The sequence below is a fragment of the Setaria italica genome, chromosome II (assembly GCF_000263155.2).
Source record: "Setaria italica strain Yugu1 chromosome II, Setaria_italica_v2.0, whole genome shotgun sequence".
In the NCBI taxonomy this organism is placed as follows: domain Eukaryota; kingdom Viridiplantae; phylum Streptophyta; class Magnoliopsida; order Poales; family Poaceae; genus Setaria; species Setaria italica.
The window spans coordinates 11,594,701-11,605,044 of NC_028451.1; the positions used below are offsets into that span (position 1 = coordinate 11,594,701).

A 10,344-nucleotide genomic window follows, 5' to 3' on the forward strand; every position below is an offset into this window, starting at 1 on the left:
TGCATGATTACTGCCATTCTTCAGGTCTAACAAAACGGCTGCAGGAAAGATATCCTGAAAGGTCACATTGCACAAATAACTTTTGTAATCCATCCAAATTGTCCAGCGCCGATTTGAATTCTTAACTTGCAAACAAATAACTATACCATATCCATGCTCATTCTGCGGCTGGATTTGAGAACAAAAGTTGTGGCACAGCCTGTGGTGGACCGGCGTGTCTTTGGAGCATGCAGGGAAGCAAGGCACCCTGAAGCAGAGCTTCTCTGTCGTTTCCCCTGTCCACAACAGCTTGAGAGGATTGCACGCACATGTTTGCCACGTGCTTGCAGCTGGCATGACCTCCCAAATAAACATGTGATCCTCTCTCTCTCTCTCTCTCTCTCTCTCTCTCTCTCTCTCTCTCTCTCTCTCTCTCTCTCTCTCTCTCTCTCTCTGCAAGAGGATTGAGATAACTGTTCTATATGTTCTCTAGCATCTATGTGGCCTCCAGAAAGAAAATGTTCTCTAGCATGTATGCCAGATCTGAAGGATCAGCAGAACAGGAGAGGTCAGGAGGAGTGTGCAAATTGAGCTGTGCTTTTGGGGAGGAGACAGCCGCATGGTGCTGCCCCTGTTCCGTTGCTGTCAGTGAGCGATTAATCTACTCATATTCTTCTGACTACAAGCAGTAGGAAGTGATGAAATTAAAGTGTGGTTTGATCAGAAGGTTCCATTCGTTAAAGCATCAGACCGTGATTACAGTGCGATAATCTTGCAGAGTGTGATGGGCCTTTTTTTTATTAGTCTCGGTTACTGTGAGTGGGGCTCAATGATTGGAATATGACGCATGGATGGCCAGCTTGTGGAGAAAGAGAATGAGAATCTAGTGGTTTTCTTTAACGCAAAGAGCTACAAGTACTGCCACGTTACCTCCTGCAAGAATATGTTCCTAATATGTATATGGACATATTCTTGTAGGAAACTGGTTGCCCATAGTATAGTAGTTAAAATAACTAAATTTTACCAACCGAGCAAGGCTTGGGTTTTATTTGTGTATGGAACTTGCTTGGGTTTTATTTGTGTATGGAACTTTTTTATTTCATACCGAACAATTTTTTCCTGTAACATTTTCATTTGCTCTAGAACAACTTGTATTGTTTTTGTTTCTGAACAATTCTGTAATTTTTTAAGAAGTATTTTCTTTGTGCTCAGAGTAATTTGTACATCTTTATTGGAAGGCTAAAGATAAAATTTTAATTAAACCTTTTCTCTAGATTAAACCTGTTTTAATTTCGGTTTTAATTTTTTACATCTTTCTTGGATCTTTACATCTGTATGTGTTGGATTTAAAATTACTTAGTCTCTCTTTTGGCGGGCTGAGATATTTCTGAGCAAAAAGTATGTCATCTGTTTGTATATGGTGCAAAGGTAGATAAAGAAAATGCAGCCATTCTGACGTTGATAGGGGAATGTGGCCCAAGATGGAGGAAAGGAAAAGAAATGGGGATCGATTGAGCCAGGCCGAAATACAGAGAGTTGAGGGTGGAGTTTCAGCCCATGCATGATGACAAGGTTTGGAAAAGAATTGATTTGGAAATTTTTGTTAGGGCTTGACCTCGGAGAATTACATATTTAGGACTTCATTTCAAATGAATTTGAGATGGATCTAGCAATTAGATTAGGGAGTCAGGACTTAAATTTGAATTAGATTCAATTTTAAATCCAACAAATACACAAAAGATCCAAGAAACCGAAATTCAAAAAGGTTTAATCTAGAGCGAGCTTTAGTCACTTAGCCTGAATAAGCTATAAATGTTTTATAATTTTGAAAACTTTAAACTTTTAGTAATTTTTTGCTTTGCATCTAAATGCACAAAACTCAGAGTGTTACACGTATTGTTAATGGGAAAATATTTTTCCAACTAAGCTAGGCTTGTTACTGTAGTAGCTGAGCAGTCACAGTCTTGCTCCCCGTGATATCGCCGTGATAGTTGATAGTTCAAATTATCAAGGAGTTATGTGTTTGTATAGAGTATTTCTGTTACAGGGTATATAATTATAACCTGTGGGAATGAGTTTTCAGAACTGTTTCAAGCTTCAAGTAGCCTCATTCCAGTGTCAAAACTGTTGTAAAGAAATTTACACTTGTATCCAAATTTTGAGTTTCCAGAAGTGCTTCAAGCTTCAATAGCTTCATTTGGGTTTCAAATATTTTTTTGTCGAAGAGTCAACGAGAGGCTTAGAAAGCCCACCTAAACATTCATTTCTTCAAAGGGATGATACAAGATTAAGCGATCAACTCCTAGTACTCGGTGCTGGCGATCAGGATGGATACAATTTTAAAAGGAGAAAGGGAACCGCAAAAGATTACAATCGCAGCGCACATGCACTCAACATAGGAGATGGTTTCAAACATGCTAGCGTAGGATTAGTTTTCATTTCTATCTCTACGATTGCTTGATATTTAAGATACCATGTACTTTTTTTTCACTAGGTAAGGTGTACTATACAGACAACTCATGCGTCTCAACTTAAATCAAGCACATTAAACCAAGTATATTTCACATCTGGTCTTGCCATCATCTGCCAACGTAATTGACCAAGAAAGCCCCGATCTGACCACTTAACCTCCATTGATACTTTTTTAACAAGAGTTAGTTGACCGAGAAATTAAAGCCCCATGTGACCACGCAACCTCCATGTTATTGAGGCATCTGTTTATGTTTAGCTGTCAGGCAATAAAAATGTAGTCACGATTTATATGATGCCAGATACGAGACTACTTTAACCACCCCTTGGTCTGTGTTAGAAAGGGGCTAACGGCCGGTGACTATCAGCAATCGTCTAGGGGTCTCTGAGGCCCTGGGGCTCTGTACCCTGTGCTGAAGCCTGAAGGCGAGGCTTCTCCAGGTTAGTGCCAATCAGAGATCAAAGGAAAGGGTTACCTCTAATGATCATGAGAAGTTAGTCTGCTTATCTCCATTTGCTTTGCATAATCACCTCTCACATCTCCCCTTCTTTATTTTTTTTGTCCAGTAAAGATTTTGTCGATGAATGTTCATCCACATGTATGTTTAGATGCCCGTCTCTTCATTTTAGGTTTCTAGTGTTTGCCACTAATTTCCTTCAACGGAGCAACCTTTTTGAAAGCAAATGGACGGCGACAATGAGCAGCAGGTCATGCTTTCAGAGGAGATGCTCCTGGAATTTCCACTTCTAGAAAAGATCACAAATGGTTTCTCTGCCGATCAGCAAATTGCCGAAGGTGGATTTTCCGTCGTTTATAAGGTATATGCTAGTGGTCACAATAATACAGAAAGACAGTTAATTAGAAGACTAATTGTTTCTCTGCTGATCACGATCAGGGACTGCATGATGGGAAAGCAGTCGCTGTGAAGAGGCTGAAAGAATTGGATATCGACGACAAGACATTCTCGCGTGAGGTTCGTTGTCTGATGCAGTTGAATCCCCACAAGAATATAGTACGGTTTCTAGGATATTATTCTGGAGCAGAACAAATGTGTGTACCCTACAAGGGCACTAATGTCATGGCTGATCATAAGAGGCACAGATTGCTCTGCTTCGAGTATCAGCCTGATAGTCTGTGTAGGCGGATCAGCGGTAGGATCAAATGCATTACAGAATTACCATGCCCAAAATACCAACAATATGAATTATCTAGAGTGCAAACCTGTTTCTTATTGCCATTTAACAGATGCATCGTCTGGGCTTGGTTGGATCTGGCGCTATCAAATAATCAAGGGAATTTGCAATGGCTTACATTACCTTCACAAGATGGAAATTGTTCACCTTGACCTCAAACCAGCAAATATACTGCTGGATAGCAAGATGGTACCAAAAATTACGGACTTTGGTATCTCAAGATGCTTTGATGGACAAAGCCAGCTTTTTGCGACAAGAATTGCTGTAACACGGTAAGCAGGATAATCCTCTTAACGCTGATTCAATTTTCGCCAGCTATGATTTATATTCCCTTCCTTCATTATTGGATTAGACACTACACTTTTTGGTTTTAAAAATCGTTTCACATTGTTCACTTTTCACGCAGTGGATATTATGCACCAGAAATTGTGAACAACGTGATCACAATGAAGTTGGATATATATAGTCTTGGTGTTATAATCCTGCAGATACTAACAGGACATATATATCATACTTTGGAGGTTCAAGAAGAAAGATCTGATGAAGTATTAAAAGATGTAAGAAGCTTTTTTTTACCCATGTGTTCCAACTTCCAAGATAAAGGATTCACTTTCTAAATGAATTATCTTACATGCTAACTTTGCATAATACTTTCTTTTGTCCCAACATCCATGCATCAGCTAAGTAAAGATATCTTTCGGCTTTCGCGACACTTTCCATCCTTCTCCATAAAACTTGCATAATATTTTCTTGGCATGTTTGGCTCCTTTGCTGGGCTTTAGCTACTGGTGGAGTTTTCTCTAAACAGCTTGTGTCTCCTTGTGAAACAAGCACAACCCGTACTATTTTTTGCTTAAAGAGAAAAACAGAGTTCATTTTAAATACTGTACTACTTTTATGTAATAAATCGGATCCACAATTTATTGTCTTAGTACTTTGGAAATATATATAATTCCGTTAGGACATCGGCACAACATGACACTTTGACTACCAATACTTATAAACATATTAACTTGAATAGAAGGAGTTGCATATTATGAATGTATTTTTTTATAGTGAAACTAGTAATATCAATCTTGTGTTGGTAATCTTTATATTTTTTCAACATTCATAGTGAAAAAAATGTTTGACTTATGAGAAGTGTATGGACTTATATTCCCGATAAGAGGAAGAGTAGGAACCAAGGCGGAATTATTGCAACAAGACTACTTCATCCCTAAAGTATGGAACCGGATATTTAACTCCCTCAACTTTACAAAACCGTTTATTTAACCCCCTCATCTGGTTTTGCAGTGGCACCCGGCATGCTGAGATGCACTGTGTTACTGACATGGATTAACTGACGCGTGGGCCCCACCTAAGAAACACTCTGTTTTCTCTATTTCCCCTTCTTCCTTCTCTCCCGCACTGCGCGCAAAGGGGTGGCGGAGGCCTGCGAGGTCGAGCGTGGGGCGCGGGGAGGAAAGGAGCGTGGGCGGCCTGCGGAGTCGTGCGCTGCACAGATGGCGAGCAAGTGGCTGCCGAGAAACTGCGGTAGCGAGCAAGCTCGAACGGCATAGGGCGACTACCCACTCGCCGCTCCATGCACCACATCCCGTGCAGCTCCATGGCCTACTAGGCTACTGCTGTAGGCACCCCGCGTCAGGTGGCTGTGACTCCCGCTAGCCTGCTGATGTAGGCGCGGGCGACGAGAGGGGTCCTTCACGGGAGAGGCATTTCGTCAAGCAGCACACAGGCGGTGTCATGCTAGCCCTTGTGCGGAGGAGCTTGTCGTGGCAGGAGGCGAGGAAGACCGGAAGCACGAGCACCTCCGGAATTGCGGTGGATTTCTTCTCCATGCCGCACAACGGGGGCTCGTTCCATCTCTTTTACGCTCCCCCTGTTCGAACGGAACTGCTCGGCACAACCACCACCAGCAGCTCAAGCTTCCCCCTTACTTCTCCAATCGGCAAGCACCACTAGGAGCTCCCTCTTTCCTTGCCCAAATCAAAAGGTGCCTCCATCTCCCTAGGAATTTCCCCTCGCCGAGCAAACGGGAAGAAGAGCAAGCAACGGAGGACACATGCCATGCTGCTGCGTTGCCGGGCCCTGCTAGGCCACCATCACGGCCGGTGGCGTAGCCACCAGCTGGAGCCCACCGGTGCTAGACAAGACCGCGGCCTTTGCCTCCCTCGTGGCGCAGGGGTGATTTGCCGGCCCATCTGCGATCTGCGCCTACCCAAGGCCGTGGGAGGCCAAGGCGAGCGGCAGAGACAGATGCGCGGGGGGCGAGCGGCTGGCCGAGGCGGATGGGCAGCAGTTCGAGCGGCGGGGCAGAGCACGAGCAGGCCGAGGCGAGGAGCCACAGGAGGGAGTAGGGGAAGAAGATGAAAGAGGGAAGAAGAGCTGCCCACTTACGATCGGGCCCCACATGTCAGTAGGTCCAACACAACGTCTCTGTCTAGCTCAACATGCCACGTGTCTAAAACAGTTGTCCAAAACCAGGGAAGGGGCTAAATGGACAGTTTTGCAGAGTTTAGGGACTAGATATCCGATTTTATAGTTTGCGCTGCGAAGTAATTCAACCGTAATAGGTGAGGGGGTTATATAGACTTCTTCCGAAACAAGATCATCGATTAACTAGTTTGTTTTCCTTCTAGTGTTTCCCAATAATTGATTCTAATGTTTTTGCAATGGCTATGTTCCCAATTATATCTTGACATGAAGAAGTCATTTCTTTGGCTTTCTACGGCACAGTCCAACTATTTTCTTTCTCCTTTCTCCACTTTTCCTTCTCCCTTTCCCGAAAATCTCCTCCATCATGCCACAAATGGAAGTAAACGTCAAAATGATAGGTTGTCACTCGCTTAAGAGCATGAACAAGAAAGCCCACATGTTTGGAAGAAACTGAGAATTTAAAATGATGATCTTGTAGATATTCCACATGAAAGGCAGCAGGAGCACCACCCAAGCATCAAAGAAGAGCCAAACTAACAGAATCTTTTGTTAGCTTAAAGGTGAAATGCCGGAAAGCTGCAAGCATGAAGAAAGAACCATGGAGCGAGGATGATGATAAACTGCATAACCAAACTTGTGAAGAATGTCAGCATGGGGTCTCTTACCCATTGTGAAATCCCAATCTCAGACCAGCTCCGCTAGCTACTTGTCTTGCTCCAACTCAATGAGGCGGCCATGAGAGCTAGTTGCGTAAGCTATTGCAAGGAGAGGGAAGTAGCAGGGAGATGGCTGGACCAGGTTGGGTTTAGGGGCAGCAAGGAGTCACGGCGAGGGCAAGGATGGAGGCAGGGTGGTGCGAGAGCATGAGGTGGGAGGTGGGAGAGCCATTCTTCTTTGTCTCTAGTTGTTCCAACGGTTTCTCTCCCAGTGGCCTATATATTGGTATTTAAAATGCTATTAGATGTTATTAGTATTGAAATGCTTACCCCCCATAGGTCGAGTTTTTTTATTGGTATCGAAATGGATGACAACTGTATCTGATGTATTAATACATGTGGTTTCTTATCAACATCCAGAATGTGATTTAATTATGTACTACACAACAATCCTAGATTTCCTAATGAAAATGTTCTATTCATTCTTAAAAATGTTAACTCATAACTGCAACTTAGTAGGTACTTGAAAGCTGGAAGAATAGATTGGAGACATCACGAGGAGACACATATTTTGTCTTCCCAAAAGAAATGGGAGATCAACTGTTGGAACAATCTGAAAAAATGAGAGACACACTGTTGGAACAATCTGAAAAAATGAGAGAGACACTGTTGAATCAAGTGCGAGTATGTGCTGAGATAGGGATACAGTGCATGAACACTGACCCAGCTAAAAGACCAGATATAGACATAATACTTCATAGACTTGGTGAAACAGGAAGTACAGATGGGTTTACCGAAGCAATGCAGGTAAGATTTCTCAAGGCATATCTTGAACAAACTGCATTTTTAAGATCTTGTGTACACTGATGTTTTCACTTCTATTGCTGCCAATGAACATTGATGAGGGTGTAACTTCTATACTAGTTTTTTTCGAGACTTCACACTTTCACAGCTAACCATGGTAGGCACTTTTGATGCTCATATATATTAGAATGCCCTTAGGAAAGTTTAAAACATTTTCCTTGGTAATACCGTAATAATACAAAAAGATATTAGTTATTAAGATAGGTTAAAGAGGTAAGCAAAAAATTAACACACCCCTCATAAAATATCTTGTTTGATTGTCAATTGACGGATTTCAAGGCAGGCTGATTGACTGAAGCATGTTTCAAAAGGCTCCTAAGACGTTGTTCTCTACACAAGAATTTAATAATATTTTTATGAAGCGACAATTTTTGAATACAGCATCATGATACAATCCATTTGGAGTAGTCTTATAAAATATCCAACAGTGTTACATCATCTAGCTAGATTTAAGACTGCTTACACGTGGCACACCAAATTAGACACGAGAGATAAAAGTTGACTAACACATTTTGATACGCATACAACATTTAACACTATTAGTTTGAAAAATATGGTGTGACTAGACTATTAGAAATGATATCTATATTGACATGGAGAATCTCATATCTACAAAATGTGTCCAAATTATATAGCCTGTTCAGAACGCTGCTTTGCAGCTGCCTGCTGCTGCTCAGCAGAGAGCGGCGCAGCTGCAGCGGCAGCAGCAACATCCACCATTCGAACAAGCTGTATATATATTTCCTACACCTATATGAGATATTAATGCTACTTTGCATAATTGAAAAGTTAACTAGCGACATTATTTATGATGCTTATGTTTCTGCGAATGATTATGTTTATCCTTGCTCTTATATGTAATTTTTATGCTTATCATATTATTTTGTACTTGCTAAAGTTCCACTCACCTTTTTTCTTTTGTGGTTTTAGGTACCCATGCAAATATTTCCAAAATGGAGGCGAGTAGCACCTCTGGTGCCACAATCCATTCACGGTGTATATGCTCTAATACTTACATAACATATCTAGATATTTTTTCCAATTTTATTTTAGCAATACTATTGGAATATTCCTAGTAATAGTTGTGAACCATTTGCCATCCCACTATATTTGTACCATGCGAACAGATAAAAAAATTACTAACTAAAAAAACCAATGTGAAATGATAGTAAAATTGAGTTTTTTCCAAACAAATGGAGAGAGTATTTTGTTATTATTCCACTGTTTAATTTTTTTTAAAAAAGGAAATTGTTTCCGACCTCTGCAACCACACGCAGCAAAGTTTTTACATCATTCTCAACACCAAAGCTAATAATAAAATAGTTAAAGGAGCACACACATAATAGGGAAAATCAAAAGCAAAGTCTATTATTACTTCTCCATCTATTTTTGGCAAAAATATCCAAAGCGACAACCTCCAATGCTTTGCTTGCCGAACAGACGATCTCCCTTGTGTCCTCACGCTGCAGTAGGGACCAGAACCGCAGCCAATATGCTCCTCTGAAAATTATTCCATTAGTTAATATGGTACATGATTATTGTTGTGTCTGGATTATATACAAATCCCTCGTTTCACTTGGTTCTTTTTATTTTCTAGTTCCCATCCATGAATGCAGCATTCTGTTGCGCTCAAGTTGCTGAAGGGGTCGACAAGATTGGGCCATGTGGTGGAGGAGGAGGGGAGCACTACGACACCATCAAGATCCCCCACTGCCTAAAGAGCATAACAGTTTGGAATGGCTTGATCATTGACTCGATTCAATTTTCCTACCAAGATCGTGAGAAGACTCTTCACACTACAGATCGATGGGGTGGTCCTGGTGGGTTCGAGCAAGTCACGGTAATTTTTGTATACTTTTCAGATAAGCACATATACAGGAGTGTCATCTTTATCTATTTGTGGTTGCCATTAATCTTTGTCACTTTGCATGCAGATTAAACTCGATGATGATACATGTCTCAAGAGAATGTCAGGAACATATGCTCCATTTAATGATGAAACAGTCGTCATAACATCACTTACTTTTGTCACCAGTAATAACATCAAATATGGACCTTTAGGAGGTGGAGGTGGGATGACTTTTGATATTCATCTGAGCGAAGGAAGCATTGTTGGTTTCTTTGTGCGTGCAGGGTGGTTCATAGATGCAATTGGTGTCTATGTTCGTAGGTAGCGCAAAGAATCAAATATGCATGAAGACTTGTTTTAAGACTTGGGTGACAATAAAAGTTGGACTTTGTCTGGTCATATGGAGAAGCTATTTAGTCACATTTTAGGCATAACATTATTAACATTATTCCCATCTAAACTGGACTAACTCTCTTCTTCTTATTAATAGGTGGAATAGCCATTTTCATCCCTCAATTTTCTTTCGAGGCTCAAGCTCGTCCCTTAACTATCAAATTAGATAGTTTAGTCCTCAAACCTTTTTATTTGGGCCCAATTTCATCTTAGGTTTGATGTGGAATGGTTATGTGGCATGCAAAATCAGCAAAGAGTGCAGATGAGGTTCTTGCCATGCTACCAAGTTAGGTATCATATCAATTCAAGTGCTAGACTAGCACAAAGTTGACTAGCATAGCAAAAATGAGTGATCGATGATCTTTTGTCCATGAATAAAAGCTTTATGCTTTTGTTTATTTGTGCATTCAGCTTGGCCAATAAACCATATTTTTCAGTGAACGCAAAGGAGAAACCATGGGTGAAAGAGTTAATTTATATATTATTGAATCACTTTATAGAACC

General features: G+C 41.1%; 1 protein-coding gene across 2 annotated transcripts; it reads left to right on the forward strand.

Moving 5' to 3' along the window:
• The first annotated feature begins 2,779 nt into the window (after nt 1-2,779).
• On the forward strand, nt 2,780-9,963 carry LOC101759953 (putative receptor-like protein kinase At4g00960). Of its 2 annotated transcripts, none has more exons than XM_022824668.1 (9): nt 2,780-2,889; nt 3,079-3,267; nt 3,345-3,600; nt 3,695-3,914; nt 4,049-4,199; nt 7,254-7,541; nt 8,529-8,594; nt 9,196-9,438; nt 9,533-9,963. In XM_022824668.1, exons 2-9 carry the CDS (start codon nt 3,133-3,135, stop codon nt 9,770-9,772), a joined length of 1,599 nt encoding a protein of 532 aa, XP_022680403.1. In that variant the 5' UTR covers nt 2,780-2,889; nt 3,079-3,132; the 3' UTR covers nt 9,773-9,963. The 2 variants fall into 2 exon arrangements, with proteins under 2 accessions (XP_022680403.1, XP_022680404.1); XM_022824669.1 differs by having other exon boundaries at nt 2,794-2,889; nt 3,016-3,267.
• The last annotated feature ends 381 nt before the right edge of the window (nt 9,964-10,344 follow it).

What these genes read in the sequence shown, in the direction of transcription:
- LOC101759953 (XM_022824668.1), top strand. Translation starts at nt 3,133, where the DNA reads ATGGACGGCGACAATGAGCAGCAGGTCATGCTTTCAGAGGAGATGCTC. An exon ending in GATTTTCCGTCGTTTATAAG is followed by an intron (nt 3,268 to 3,344) that starts GTATATGCTAGT and finishes GATCACGATCAG; the next exon opens with GGACTGCATGATGGGAAAGC. An exon ending in GGTTTACCGAAGCAATGCAG is followed by an intron (nt 7,542 to 8,528) that starts GTAAGATTTCTC and finishes TTGTGGTTTTAG; the next exon opens with GTACCCATGCAAATATTTCC.